Below are 16,226 nucleotides of genomic sequence, written 5' to 3'. Positions count from 1 at the left end.
ATTTTAAAAAGTGAGGTAGAGTTCATGGGTTCAATGTCTATTTAGGACTTGGATGGCAAAGGACGCAATACAGTACATATTCCATTAGTTTAATTATGAATGTGTTGGAGAGAATATTTTGATGAAAGAATTATTGAAGTGTATGCAGGGAGATACAAAATGGGTAACAACAGTAAACAGATTATTTCTGGTCGATGGAGAAATAAGCTGATAGAGAGTTCCCAGGTAGAAATCCCTTTCATAACTTGGGAACCGATTGTAGTTAGAACATGGAACTGATTATGATGTGGGAAAAATTGTACATTTTCAGAAGTGCTTTTTAGGATACCTGCTCAAATTCATTTTCATATTACTGAAGTACATAATCGGCCATCTCCTAACATAACTGGGCAAATAATTTAAAACAAAATCATGAAATTAAAAGAAAATTTTCTTAAAATATTTAAGAATGGTTACATATTGTTTTTTGATCAGTTTTCATGCTGTCTGCGTGGTGAAGATGTTCCCACAATGTTGCTAGGGAGGGAGCTTCAAATTTTAGATCCACAACAAAACAACAGTGGTATTTTTTCGAGTCAGGTTACGCTTGTGTTTTGGTCATTAATTTGTAAATGTTCTTTGTTAAAATAAGATTTCATTTACCTGCCAGTTTTTAAACATCCCTCAAAGTATTTGGAAACCACTTCAAGTTACTTGCAGAGAAGAGGCACTGATCTTGTGATAGCAAACATAATTTACTGTGAAATATGAGACCTACATTGATACTATTGGTTGAGAAGTGAACTTTGGTCAGGAGGGAATTCCTGGATCTTTACCAAGTGGTAATTTTCCCACTCTGTCCCTATAATGAATTTTGACTAGCTTTGGAGAGTCACAGAGGAATCTCATCCAGCTTTTTTAACACCTTGGTCATATGTTTTATTCTCTGTTATGTTCCCTCTTTCTGGATTGGGGGTGGGGGAGTGGGGAGGGAAAGACATAGAAACATAGAAAACCTGCAGCACAATACAGGCCCTTCGGCCCACAATACTGTGCCAAACATATGCTTACTTTAGAGATTACCTAGGGCTGCCCATAGCCAGACATCCCAGCTCTCCTGGAAGTTTCGGGAGTCTCCCGCAAATTAATAGTGGCTCCCTGCTGCCTGCAAATTATATACAATGTCCTGGAAATTGATATTTTTGAGAGCGAGCGTGAGAGAACGCGCGAGAGAGAGCGAGAGAGCAAGAGCAAGAAAGCAAGCGCGAGAGAACGAGCGAGAGAGCAAGAAAGCAAGCGCGAGACAGTGAGAGAGACAGTGCGAGAGCGCGCGCGAAAGCAAGCGCGAGAGAGGGTGAGAGCGAGAAAGCAAGCGCGAGAAAGAGCGAGAGCAAGCGCGAGCGAGAGAGAGAGAGCGAGAAAGCAAGCGTGAGAGAGAGCGAGAGCAAGCGCGAGCGAGAGAGAGAGAGCGAGAAAGCAAGCGTGAGAGAGAGCGAGAGCAAGAGTGAGAGAGTTCCAAAGGACACTCGCCATCTGGGACATACACTTTTCTCTTTGCTACCATTAGGGAGGAGGGACAGCAGCTTGAAGACCCACACTCAATACTGGAGGAACAGCCTCACTCCCTCCACCATCAGATTTCTGAACACTACATCATTTTCACCATTTATTTAGGGGGGAGGGATTACAGCGATGCGTGTGGACTTCTGCTGCCGCGGCCTACCCACCTCAAGGTTCGACATGTTGTGCATTTCAGCAATTCTGAGGTGGTCAGACAACCCTGTCTGGCAGTCCATGGTCAAAATCACTTTGACAATATTTCTTCCATATTCTGATGTTTGGTCTGAATAACAACTGAACCTCTTGACCATGCCTGCATGCTTTTTATGAACCGCTGCCATATGATGGACTGATTAGATATTTGCATTAACAAGCAGGTGTACAGGTCATTGAGTATATGTCTGTGATAGATAATAAACCTGAGTCTGAAATGCTGAAGTGACAATAGCAGAATAATTTAGTGAAGTAGAATTAAGAATCCAAATTTGTGGCAGCAACATCGGGAAGGAGATGTGAATGTAGTGATTGGTTTAGGCATGTGACCAGGGCAGGTTTACTATACCAACATACATCAAAGTTGCTGGTGAACGCAGCAGGCCAAGCAGCACCTATAGGAAGAGGTGCAGTCGACGTTTCAGGCCGAGACCCTTCGTCAGTCCTGACGAAGGGTCTCGGCCTGAAACGTCGACTGCACCTCTTCCTATAGATGCTGCTTGGCCTGCTGCGTTCACCAGCAACTTTGATGTATGTTGCTTGAATTTCCAGCATCTGCAGAATTCCTGTTGTTTACTATACCAACCTGCCTTTGTTTGCTTGTCAGTATCTGACGTAAATTATTAGCACAATAATCATAAACTTTATTTTAGACAAGGGTTTGAAACACAACTATGGCATAGAGACAGGAGATGAGAATTGACTGCTTATAAGTTGATGGAAAGACTTACACTACTATCACTTCACTTAAGAACTTTTTTCCCATCTCCTGAAGAACTAGTCCAGTCCCTGCCTTAATTATTAATAGAGGCGAGCTGAAAAGAGCCCTTTGTGTTTGCATGATCAGATAGCTCCATAAATAACCACGGACAACTTGACAGGTAATAAACCACAATCACTTAACCCGTAAATTATCACCATCTGCATTGAAATAAATGAATTATGGATGAGCTGGCTGTTATATAACACATACTTTAACTGAAACTGCATGGCGCTGTCTAGCCACTGACAAAAACTAATAAAATTAATTTTTAATAAAAGATGTGGTTTTGAAGTGTCCCAGTTTTTGGAATTATTTTAAGTGAATGTGAATTTTCAAGAATCGCCCCATGGAGCAGTGACTCCATTCATTTCACGGGAGAGGCACTGCTGTTTCAGACAAAATATTAGGTCATTTGTATTTATGTAATTAAATAGATTTTCTTAAATTATTTAGTAGCAAAGAGAGCATAAGAACTAGGAGGAAGAATAGGCCATTCAGCCCTTCTAGCATACCCTATCATTTATCAAGATCCTGACTGATTTACCAAAGTGACATTTTGTTGTCATGTCCCCATATATCCAGCTTCTTTCTGGCCAAAAAGCTTTTTGTTCACTGTTGTTAATGACCAAGCCCCCACAAATCTCTGGCGTAGAGAATTCCGAAGTCCTTTGCCCGATGCAAAAAGACATCAGAATCTGAATCAGATTTATTACCACCAGCATGTGACATGAAATTTGTTAGTTTAGCAGCAGCAGTTCAATACAATATATAATCTAGCAGAGAGAAAAAAATAATAAACGAGTAAATCAATTACGTATATTGAATAAATTTTAAAACCGCGCAAAAACAGAAATACTGTATATTAAAAAAAATGTGAAGTAGTGTCCAAAGATTCAATGTCCATTTAGGAATCGGATAGCAGAGGGGAAGGAGCTGTTCCTGAATCACTGAGTGCGTGCCTTCAGGCTTCTGTATTTCCTACCTGATGGTAACAGTGGCTGCTGGAGGTCCTTAATAATTGACGCTGCCTTTCTGAGACACCACTCCCTAAAGATGTCCTGGGTACTTTGTGGGCTAGTATCCAAGATGGAGCTGACAAGATTTACAACCTTCTGCAGCTTCTTTCAGTCCTGTGCAGTAGCCCCTCCATATCAGACAGTGATGCAGCCTGTCAGAATGCTCTCCATGGTACAACTATAGAAGTTTTTGAGTGTATTTGTAACATGCCAAATCTCCTTAAACTCCTAATAAGTATAGCCGCTGTCTTGCCTTCTTTATAACTACATCGATATGTTGGGACCAGGTTAGATCCTCAGAACTTGAAGCTGCTCACTCTCTCTACTTCTGATCCCTCTGTGAAGATTGGTATGTGTTTCATCATCTTATCCTTCCTGAAGTCCACAATCAGCTCTTTTGTCTTACTCCTGTTTCAGAATCAAATGGACCTCTCTCATTCTTTGACTTTGATCCTTGGCTTCCCAAATCAGACAGAGGGTTCACCAACCCTGTCTCCAGCCTGATGAACCCAACAGTATTTCTTAATATTTCAATAAGATTCCCTCTCATCCCTCAAACTCAAGATCTAAACTGACTCAAGGGCAGGTCTACTATTCTAGGAACCAGTCCCTAATCTTTGCTACAACTTTTTAATGATATGTGCAAAATATCTGTGTGAGGGCAGAACTGTACCAGATGTGTTTTCCTTGAGGGCCCATATAATTGCAACAAAATATCCCATCTCCTGGGAATAAATGGAACTCAAACACCATCCTTGTGATAGCCCACCAGTCACAGTCCTGTGGGCAGAGAATTGCAAAGGTTCCTTCACCTGCTGCATTATGACACTTCTCCCTGTGCAGCATAGGTGTAAAATGGCACCCCATATTAATGTTTTTTAATTGATTTTTAGGCTTGTAAGAGTGGTTTTGGGGACATAGAAGGGAGTTACAGCTCATTTTAGGGTTTTTGCTGTTGTTGCTTGTTGTGCTCTGTGTTGTTCTGCTGAGCATTGCGGGCCTGCTATATTTATGCAGGAATGTGTGGCGACGCTTGTGGGCTGTCCACAGCAAACTCTGGGGTCTGTTGGTGGTTAATGCAAATAACATGTTTCAATGTACACACGACAAATAAACTTGGATCTTGAATGTTCTTGGACTCAGATGGACCTCCTCTATTTTAAGGCTGTGATCCCAGTGCCAGAATCACAAGTAGTTACATCTGCCAAGATGGGTAAGATATAAATACCTGGCAGGCAGGGGCAAAGTAAAGTGGGACTAGGCTCTATTTTGTTGGGAGATTGAGGAGAATTGGCATATCACCAAAGAATCCTACAAATTTCTATAGACGTATGGGGGGAGATCATTCTAATCACATCACTGCCTGATATGGAGATGCCAATGCGTGCACAGGATTGCAAGTGGCTGCAGACAGCTGTAGACTCAGGCAGCTCTATCACGGGCACAACCCCCTCTGCCATCAAGGGCATCTTCAAGGGACAGTGCCTCAAGAAAGTGACATCCATCACTCACCGGGAACATATCCTGTTCTATTACTACCATCAGGGAGGAGATATAGGAGCCTGAATACACAGATTCAATGATTCTGGACCAGCCTCTTCCTTTTTCCATAGTCAGATTTCTGAATGGTCCATGGACCCATGAAATATCCCTCATTATTCTTTCTTTTGCATTTTTTTTTGCAATTTTAGTCATTTTCGAACTAGAGCTGGTAGGTTAAGGGTGAAAGCTGAAAATTTTAAGGAGAAATTGGCAGATTGATTTCAATGTTTAAGAGAAGTTTCAATAAATACATGTATGGAAGGCTCTGGTCCAGGTGTGGGTCAATGGGAGTAGGCAAAACATCAGTTTGGCGCAGATGGGCCAAAAGTCCAAAAGGCCTGGTCCTGTGCTGTTCTGCTCTGTAAATCAATTACTCTATGATATTGCACTGTAAAGCTGCTGCAAAACAAATTTTGTGTCAGAATAGAATCAGGTATATTATCACCGGCATACTGTATGTCATCATGTACAGTATGTCAGTGACAATAATTCTGATTCTGAAAGACTTCTGAATTCTAATTACGGAAGTCTATTCTTTAGAAGACTAGAAGTCTAAAGGTATCTAGGTTTTATCACATCACTCCCAGGGAAGAACATTGGGACTCCATGGAAGCCGGTAATATACAAGGATGCTTTGGCACTGTCAATGAATATTAAACAATGCTAATTTTGCTTTCACCACCTTCTTGTTTTCATTCTGTATTCAGGCTGTCTCTAAATCCAGCCGATTATTCTTGCCTTGTTTATCTATAAACCGGCTTTCAGGATCTCTTCTCTTGGCAAACACTGAGCAATGAATTCTGAATATATTGTTGCCTGTGTTAAGGGTCTGGAACCCTGTTCTTGTATATACACACAAAGTACTGGCATCACCAGCAATGCTGGTATTTGTTATTATCTATGCTGAATTACCTGAGATAAGGAGAAGTAAGTTATATTAGTGGTCTGGAGTCACATAGGTCCAACCAAGGTATGGTGGTAGTTCTCTTCCCTGTAGGACATCAGAAAACTGGATGGATTTTTATGACAATTTGGTAATTGGTACTTGCAGTTTTATAAACAAAAAAATGCATTTTTATTTAGTCATTTCAATTTAAATTCCCCAAATGCCATTTGAACTCAGATCGCCAGAATTTTTTTAAAAGTTGAAGTCTGTCCCGAGCCTTGTGGCCACGCAATAGTCCAGAATGCTGGCTGTTAATCCAGCAACTTCTCTACTGCACCAGTACACCTGGAGTATTGTGTACATAGTCGCAGAGTCATAGAGCACCAGTACACAGAAACAGGCCCTTCAGCCCATCTAATATATGCCACATTGCTATTTTGCTTAGTCTGACTGACCTGCACCTGGACCGTAGCCCTCCATACTCCACACATCCATGTATTTATCCTTAAATGTTGAAATCAATTCTACATTCACCAGATCAGATGGTGAGTAAACCGCACCCTCTGACTGACAAAGTTCCCCTTCAGGCTCCCCTTAAATATTTCACCTTTCACCCTTAACCCATGACCTCTCATAGTAGTCTCGACCTGCCTCTCGGTTTTTTTGCTCTAACTTACTTTTCATTTTTCTATTTTCTACTTATGATTTATAATTTAATTTTTTAATATTTACTATCGATTTGTAATCCAAGGAGCAGGAAGTGCAGAATCAAATATTGCATGAGGGATTCGCATCAGGGCACCAGGAATCTGCATCAATTGTTTGGCGACAATAAAGTATAATGTATGTATGTAGTGGCACGGCAGTGACCATGACCAAACAATGATTTTGCTTTAAGCTTCTTCTTCATCAGGACTCAGAATCCTATCTGGAGATACTTATTGGGCCTTGAACCCAAGTTCTAATTCTATCTCAGAAGGAGCACCTCTGGTGCACCTGTATGTTTGCAAGGATCCTACCTTTGTTGTAGAGGGAGCCATCGAAGTAATAGCTGCCCGTGTAGTAGCCTGTGGTGAGTTCCATCAGGTGACGGCCCCACGTGTTCCCCGCTCCCGGGAAGCTGGCCAAGGCCACAAGGCGTTTCGAGCGTATGGGCAGAAACCGCCGATCCATGCAACGGTTATCTGTAAGAACAATGACACATTAAACAAAGAATTAAATATCACAGCAGGTCCTTTGAGTCTGTTCCTTACAGTAAGATCACGATTAATGCTACACAAGAAATAAGGATCTCAACAAGTGATGACTACATGTGGCGGGGCTGGGGGGAGGGGTAGCGAGAAGGGATTATTTTCAAGAGAGAGGTACTGATGGAGGGTCCCAACCCAAGGTGTTAGTAATTCCTTTCTCTCTATAGATGCTGCTACTGGTTTGATTTTTTTTTAAATTCCAGATTCAAGCGCCTCCATTTCTAATGTTAAACCTTACCAAAATCCTGTCTGATCCAAATTCCTTAATTCATCTACCTACTCATGAACATACCCAACCACTGATCACCCACAGCTCTTTGGAAGAATCATTTATAATAGTCTTGATTGAAGTGGTTTCTCCTCAGACCCAAGTAGCTGAAGTTTTATCTTCAATCTGCACCTTCTGGCCCAGACTCCCCAGCCAGAGTAGCACTGTCTTGTCAATCCCATTCAGTTGAATAAGTTTACCTTTTACAACACACACTTATTGTTTGAAAAGCAACCTACTCATTACATATTGAATAAGTAAATTGCCTCTAAGTTTTGTACGCTTCAACAACTTCTGTGCTAAAACAATACTTCTTTGGCTGTAGAGAACATTGAAGCTTTCCAGGTTTGTGAAAGGTGCTATAGAAAGGTATATCTTTCTATCTTTTTACCATTTCTCAACATATGTGTGACCAAGTTATCAATGATAGTTTCAGGGAAGCTCAATGTAACTAACATGGTAGAGACACATGGATGGAAGAATAGTGGAGGGCTATGTAGGAGGGAAGGATTAGCTTGGCTTGGAGTAGGTTAGAAAGTCAGCATAACATCTTGGGCTGAAGGGCCTGTACTGTTGAAAAACTGGTTGCAATATTGTCTGCTAAGGTAATATGAATGCGAGGAATGCAAGAAGCTCCAGAGAGTAGGGGAATCAGCCCAATGCATCACAGGATTATCCCTCCCCACTACTGAAAATACCTACATTGAGGGAGAGCCCCAAGTAGCCAACAATATCATTAAAGATCCCCACCTTCTGGTCGTGACATCTTATCACAGCTACCACTGAACAGGAGCTACCACCAGGTCCAAGAACAACTACTTTCCTTCAACCAACTTACTGAACCAACCTGCACAATTCTAATCACCAGCTCATTATAACAACACTATGACCAGTGCAATACAATGGACATCCATTTTTGTTCTAATTGAGTTCCTTTAGCATAATTTTGTCTAATTAATGTGTTTCTTGAGAATATTGTGTCTCTAATGCTACTCCAAGTAAGTTTTCAATGCAGCTGTTAAACGTACTTGCGTATACAACAATAAACTTGCCTTTGATTTTGAATCCTACCTTGCACTTGTGTTTGATAAACGACATAGTAGTCTTCATTCCCGCAGTGCTCGTATTCTTCACTGGCGCATTTCTGGGCGCACAGGTGTTCGTCCTCTGGATCATGCAGTGTGAAGTGCATGGTAGGAAAACCGCAGTGACACGTTTCACCACCAAGCACAGCCAGGGTATACTCCTGCAGAGAGAGCGGCTTCAGTACAAAATAAACCCTTATTTACAGAAAAAATAAAACTTCTTCATATAAACACATCACTGTAGATTGAATCCTGAAACTTAGAACAGTACAGCACAAGAACAGGCCTTTTTCTCCTTTATGCTGTGCTGAACTAGTTAACTTCAGAACTTCAGAAAGCTGACAGGACCTGATTCAAGTCAAATCAAGTCGCCTTTTATTGTCATTTCCACCATAACTGCTGGTACATTACACAGTAAAAATGAAACAATGTTTTTCAGGACCATGGTGCTACGTGAACAATATAAAAACTACACAGAACTACTTAAAACAACACAAAACTACACTAGACTACAGACCTACCCAGGACTGCATAAGGTGCACAAAACAGTGCAGGCATTACAATAAATAATAAACAAGACAATAGGCACAGTAGAGGGCAGTAGGTTGGTGTCAGTCCAGGCGCTGGGCATTGAGGAGTCTGATGGCCTGGGGGAAGAAACTGTTACATAGTCTGGTCATGAGAGGCTGAATGCTTCGGTCCCTTTTGACAGATGGCGGGAGGGAGAAGAGTTTGTATGAGGGGTGCATAGGGTCCTTCATAATGCTGTTTGCTTTACAGATGCAGATTGTGGTGTAAATTACTAAGTAAATTAGTAATTAAAAGCTTAACAAAGCTAATCCCTTCTGCCTACACAGTAGCCGTATCCTTCAATACTTTATACATTCATGTGCCCATCTAAGAGGCTCCAAAATGCCTATCCTGTTTGCTTGCACCAGCACCACTAACAGTGCATTCCAGGCACCCGACATTCTCTGCAATAAAAACTTGCTCTGCATATCTCTTTTGAACTTACCCCCTTCTCACTTTATATGTATGCCCTCTAATATGAGACAATTTGACCATGGGATTAAAAAGGTACAGGCTATTCTATGCCTCTCAAGATCTAACAGGCCTCCCCTCAGTCTCTGCAGCCCAGAGAAAACAACTGAAGTCTATCCAAACTCACCTTGCAGCTGATGTCCTCTAATCCAGGCAGAATCCTGGTGAACATCCTCTGCACCCTCTCCAAAATCTCCATACCCTTCCTCGAATTTGTGCTGCAGTACTGTAATGGTTAAGTTCCTTAACCATTAATCCAGGCACAGAAATTCAATGTTCATCAGGCCCACAGAAGAGTTTCAATACGAGTAATCAAATAAGCCCAAATAATAGATCTATTACTAATAGTGGCAAACTTGAATCTTAAAAAGCAAGGCACTTCTGATTCATTAAAGACCTTCACAGGAGGAAATCTGTCACCCTTATCCAATTTAGCTTATGTGTGACTCCAATCTCCTAAATGCTTCCACAATGATTTCACAATACATTCAGACATATAGATGTACGACCACAAAAAAGGTTTATTGACAAGACAACACACTAATTGCAGACTGGAAGACAGGCTACTTATGACACTGTTACATTGATTGAGAAGCAAACATCCCAATTAGGTCACAATGCAATGACATACACATGCACGGAGAGAATAGTATGTTTCACACTGAAAGGTACATCACAGAAACAGAAGTAAATGCCCATATGTTCATATCCTGTTAATAAATGTAAGTTTTACAGCTTCCTCATCCAAGAAGAAATTCTCAAACATTTCTGTTGTCTCCCTTGGATTTTATGTGATACCCCTTATTCCAAGCCGCCTTCTATCTCTGAAAAGTAGAAGTCAAAGGTCACCTCATTGCAGGAATGATGCGGAGGCTTTGGAGAGTTTTACCAGACGTTGCCTGGATTAGAGTTCATTTGCTATAAGAAGAGGTTGGATAAGCCTGGGTTTTGTCCTCTGGAGTTGCAGAGATTATGGGGAAACCTGATACAGGTTTATAAGATTATGAGAGGCATAGATAGAATGGACGGGCAGTATCTTGACCTCAGGATCAAAATGTCTAATACTAGAAGGTATGCATTTAAGGTGAGATGGTTCAATTCAAAGGAGATGTGTGGGACAAAAATTTTATCAGAGAAAATTGCAAATGTCACTCCATTCTTCAAGAAGGGAGAGAGGCAGAAGAAGGTAAAGTATAGGCCAGTTAGTCTGACCTCAGTGGTTGGAAAGATGTTGGAGTCGATTATTAAGGATGAGATCTCAGGGTACTTGAAGGCAAATGATAAAATATGTTGTAGTCAGTATGGGTTCCTCAACAGAAAATTTTGCCTGACAAACATGTTGTAATTCTTTGAAGAAAAAGCAAGCAGGATAGACAAAGCAGAATAAGTGATGTTGTGTACTTGGATTTTCAGAAGGCCTTTGACAAGATGCCACACATGAAGCTGCTTAACATGTTATGAGCCCATGGTGTTACAGGAAAGATTCTAGCATGGAGAATGCAGTGGCTGATTGGCAGGAAGCAAAGAGTGGGAATAAAGGGAGCCTTTTTCTGGAAGTCTACCAGTGACTAGTGGTGTTCCACAGGGGTCTGTGTTGGGGCCACGTCTTTCCAATATTTTTATTATTAATTTTACATACAAAAGTACAGAGTACAAGAAAAATATATATCAATACATTATACTAAATCACATATAAAGACTCCTTACCCTATATTCATACAGATTAATTAATTTGTAATATTGAAATATGGTAATTTTATTATATAAAAAAATCTAACCCACTACCAAGACCGAAGCTAGTTAGTAAAGAAAAAAAGGGGAAAAAAATATTAGCCACCATCTGTGCTTTAACAGCAAATCAAAGGTTTTGAAAATAATTCAAAAAAGGTCCCCATGTGTAGCACTTGTTCCATCCCCCCCATCCCTCCTCACTGATCTCCCTCCTGGCACTTATCCGTGTAAGTGGAACAAGTGTTACACATGCCCTTACACTTCCTCCCTTACCACCATTCAGGGCCCCAAACAGTCCTTCCAGGTGAGGCAACACTTCACCTGTGAGTCGACTGGGGTGATATACTGCGTCCGGTGCTCCCGATGTGGCCTTTTATATATTGGCGAGACCCGACGCAGACTGGGAGACCGCTTTGCTGAACACCTACGCTCTGTGTGCCAGAGAAAGCAGGATCTCCCAGTGGCCACACATTTTAATTCCACATCTTATTCCCATTCTGACATGTCTATCCACGGCCTCCTCTACTGTAAAGATGAAGCCACACTCAGGTTGGAGGAACAACACCTTATATTCCGTCTGGGTAGCCTCCAACCTGATGGCGTGAACATCGACTTCTCTAACTTCCACTAATGCCCCACCTCCCCCTCGTACCCCATCTGTTACTTATTTTTATACACACATTCTTTCTCTCACTCTCCTTTTTCTCCCTCTGTCCCTCTGAATATACCCCTTGCCCATCCTCTGGGTGCCCCCCACCCTTGTCTTTCGCCCCGGACCTCCTGTCCCATGATCCTCTCGTATCCCTTTTGCCTATCACCTGTCCAGCTCTTGGCTCCATCCCTCCCCCTCCTGTCTTCTCCTATCATGTTGGATCTCCCCCTCCCCCTCCAACTTTCAAATCCCTTACTCACTCTTCCTTCGGTTGGTCCTGACGAAGGGTCTCGGCCTGAAATGTCGACTGCACCTCTTCCTAGAGATGCTGCCTGGCCTGTTGCGTTCACCAGCAACTTTGATGTGTAATACCTAATCTACCCCATTCTTTAAAAGCCACATCAATCATAGAGGGTTTAAAAAAATAATTAGAAAAAATGGGACTTGAAAGAGAAAATTTCAATAAGCCAATGTATTTTCGGAATTGTATCTAAATTCTCATAGTGTGTTGAACTACCAGATTATAAGTTAACTTACTCAGAGAAAAAGAAGTGAGAAACCAAGAAGAGAAATAATAGAAAAATTATTAACAGAGTTAGCTTCTAAAAAAACCCACATCGGGCAATCCTCACGATTAATGTAATATAACCAAAATGTAAGATTTCTTATATTGACTGCCCAATAAGAAAATCTAAAGTTTGGTAAGGCTAATCCTCCATTCTTTTTATCTTTCTGAAGATGAATTTTATTTAATCTAGAACGCTTATTCGTCCATATATAAGAAAATTATAATAGAGTCAAGAGAATCAAAGAAAGATTTAGGAATAAAAACAGGCAATGCCTGAAAAAGATATATAAATTTAGGTAATATATTCATTTTAACAGAGTCAATTCGGCCAATCAGTGATAACAAAAGAGGCGACCAATTTGATAGTATCCTTTTTACGTGATTCAATAGGGTATGAAAAAGGGCCACTTCTTTTCACATTATATGTCCATGACTTGGATGATAGAATTGATGGTTTTGGGCAAAGTTTGCAGAAAATATGAAGATAGGTGGAGGGGCAGGTAGTTTTGTGAAAGTGGAGAGGCTGCAGAAGGACTTGGACAGATTAGGAGAATAAGCAAAGAAGTGGCAGATGGAATACAGTGTCAGGAAATGTATGGTCATGTACTTTGGTAGAAGAAATGAAAGGGTAGTCTATTTTCTAAATGGAGAGAATATACAAAAAACTGAGGCACAAATGGACTTGGGAGTCCTTGTGCAGGATTCCTTAAAGGTAGATTTTGAGTCTGTGGTGAGGAAGGCAAATGTAATGTTAGCAGTCATTTCAAGAGGATTAAAATATAAAAGCAAGGATGTAATGTTGAGATTTTTGATAGCACTGGTGAAGCCTTACTTGGAGTATTGTGAGCAGGTTTGGGCACCTTCTCTTAGGAAAGACATTCTGAAACTGGAGAGAATTCAAAGGAGATTCACTAAAATGCTTCCAGGATTGAATGGCTTGTCATGTTTGATGGCTCTGGACCTGTATTCACTTGAATTTAGAAGAATGAGGGGTGTCCACATTGAAACCTATTGAATGGTGAACACCTTGGTAGAGAGGATGTGGAGAGGATGTTTGCTATAATGAGAGTGTGTAAGTCCAGAGGACACAGCCTCAGGACACAACATCCTTTAATAATAGAGACGAGGGGGAATTTCTTTAGCCAGAGAATGCTGAATCTGGAATTCATTGCCAAAGGCAGCTGTGGAGGACAAGTCTTTATGTATATTTAAGGCAGAGGTTGATAGATCCTTGATTGGTCAGGGCATGAAGGGATGCAGGGGAATGCAGGAGATTGGAGCTGAGGGAAAAAATGGATCAGTTATGACAAAATGGTGGAGGAGACTCGAAAGGCCAAATGGCCTAATTCTTCTCCTCTTTCTTATGGTCTTTTGGTCTTAACATGGGGAGAATAAAATAAATTGTGTAGGATTACTGTATGTATTGTGTTTGTTACTCAGGATTGGTGTAAAGATGAGTTTTTGATGATTGGTGCAGTCTCAGTGGACAGAAGGATTTGCTTCTGTTCTGTATCATTATGACTATGAAACAGCAACTACACTTCAAGAGTCTCAGAATATCCTGGGATCACCCACAGCCTTGCCTAAGTCGACATACTTATTTCTCTTTCAACAAGACAGATTCAATTCATCTCAACAGGAGGGTGTTTCCCATACAATACCACAAGTACTATATCTAAACGTAATATTTCAGAAAGCAATGCAAAAATCAATAGACTTTAAAAGCTGCACGGACAGATGAAACATGCCAACTTGATTTCAAATTTAGGAAGCACTAATACATTGGTACATTAGTTGTGCTGCCCGTATCCGATTACTGGCTTAGCAAGTAGGATGAATCATCGCTCAGTGGCTGAGCACATCTCCAATTAAGGACAGAGTAATAGAATGGCTAAGGTAGCAGACAAGTATCAAGAGACTTGTATTGTTAGGTTCAAGTCCTGTCAAGGCAGGAGAAGAATCAAAACTCAAGCAATTAAATAACAATTGCCCAGAGCAATCAAATGCTCTACACTTGAGAAAAAACTGACTTAATTTTTCATAAATTCTAGGTTCCAGGTTGCAAGTTCAGAAACAGTTATTACCTTTCAACCAACAGGCTCCTGACCCATTGTGGATAACTTCACTCACCTCAACACAGAACTGATCCCACAACTTATGGACTCACTTTTACCCTGTCTATGCCTCTCATCATTTTATAAGCTTCTATTAGGTCTCCCCTAGGCATCTGACACTCCTGAAAGAAACAATCCACGTTCATCCAACCTCTTCTTATGCCTTCTGATCAGAGGAACGACAGCAATGTCGAGAGTTTCGATGCCAAATCTTTCAGTGGATATCTACTCCAGTGTAGATGAATGTTTTACGAGTTACCTTCTCTGTGCAGTAGTCCACACACTTATCCACGGACATATTCGGCAAGATGGTGCTGGTAGGCAGGGCGAGTGAAACACTGTCTGGTCTTTTAAAACATCCTCGGAACAAGGCACTCCCATCTGCAACCGGATATCAAAGGTGAAGGGAAAACAGCATGAATATTATACACTCTTTTACTTCTTCCGAATATTATTCACTCTTTTATTTCTTCGTGTTATAACTATGTGCTTAATGGTGAATACTCTACAAAGCTTGAAGGGAAAAAAACTTTATGCTAGCACATATAATTGTGAGCACTAAACAGACAGTGCAGAGTGTTGTAGACAAAGCTTAGTCCCATGAAAACCATTCTTCCTCCTCCACTTCTAAAACAGCCAACATCATCAAAGGCCTAACTCACCCAAGCCATTCTCTCTTCTGCCTGCTTCATTGGGCTGAAGGTTCAAAGGCTTGAAAACACACATCGCCAGATTCAAGGACACTAGGCACCTCTCTACTGTTATCAGACTATTGAACTGGGACAGTCAGCATGGCTTTGTGAAGGACAGATCGTGTCTAACAAGCCTGATAGAGTTCTTTGAGGAGGTGACCAGGGATATAGATGAGGGTAGTGCAGTGGATGTGATCTATATGGATTTTAGTAAGGCATTTGACAAGGTTCCACACAGTAGGCTTATTCAGAAAGTTAGAAGGCATGGGATCCAGGGGAGTTTGGCCAGGTGGATTCAGAATTGGCTTGCCTGCAGAAGGCAGAGGGTGGTGGTGGAGGGAGTACATTCAGATTGGAGGATTGTGACTAGTCGTGTCCCACAAGGATCTGTTCTGGGACCTCTACTTTTCGTGATTTTTATTAACGACCTGGATGTCGGGGTAAAAGGTTGGGTTGGCAAGTTTGCAGACGACACAAAGGTTGGTGGTGTTGTAGATAGTGTAGAGGATTGTCAAAGATTGCAGAGAGACATTGATAGGATGCAGAAGTCAGCTGAGAAGTGGCAGATGGAGTTCAACCCAGAGAAGTGTGAGGTGGTACACTTTGGAAGGACAAACTCCAAGGCAGAGTACAAAGTAAATGGCAGGATACTTGGTGGTGTGGAGGAGCAGAGGATCTCGGGGTACATGTCCACAGATCCCTGAAAGTTGCCTCACAGGTGGATAGGGTAGTTAAGAAAGCTTATGGGGTGTTAGCTTTCATAAGTCGAGGGATAGAGTTTAAGAGTCACGATGTAATGATGCAGCTCTATAAAACTCTGGTTAGGCCACACTTGGAGTATTGTGTCCAGTTCTGGTCACCTCACT

The 16,226-nt window shown here is 41.4% G+C and overlaps 1 protein-coding gene across 1 annotated transcript in view; it reads right to left on the bottom strand.

The window, feature by feature from the left end:
• LOC134338486 (sialate:O-sulfotransferase 2-like) overlaps positions 1-16,226 on the bottom strand; it is a 243,766-nt gene that overhangs the window by 55,897 nt on the left and 171,643 nt on the right. Inside the window, exons 4-6 of the mRNA XM_063034331.1 lie at positions 14,928-15,049; positions 8,549-8,723; positions 6,979-7,143 (exon numbers count right to left, since the gene is read on the bottom strand). Of these exons, the coding sequence (XP_062890401.1) occupies positions 6,979-7,143; positions 8,549-8,723; positions 14,928-15,049 (462 nt within the window). The remainder of the gene's footprint in view (positions 1-6,978; positions 7,144-8,548; positions 8,724-14,927; positions 15,050-16,226) is intronic.

Source organism: Mobula hypostoma, chromosome 27 (assembly GCF_963921235.1).
Source record: "Mobula hypostoma chromosome 27, sMobHyp1.1, whole genome shotgun sequence".
Lineage (NCBI taxonomy): Eukaryota > Metazoa > Chordata > Chondrichthyes > Myliobatiformes > Myliobatidae > Mobula > Mobula hypostoma.
The sequence above is the reverse complement of the archived record's forward strand: the minus strand, read 5'-3'. Positions and strand labels throughout refer to the sequence as shown.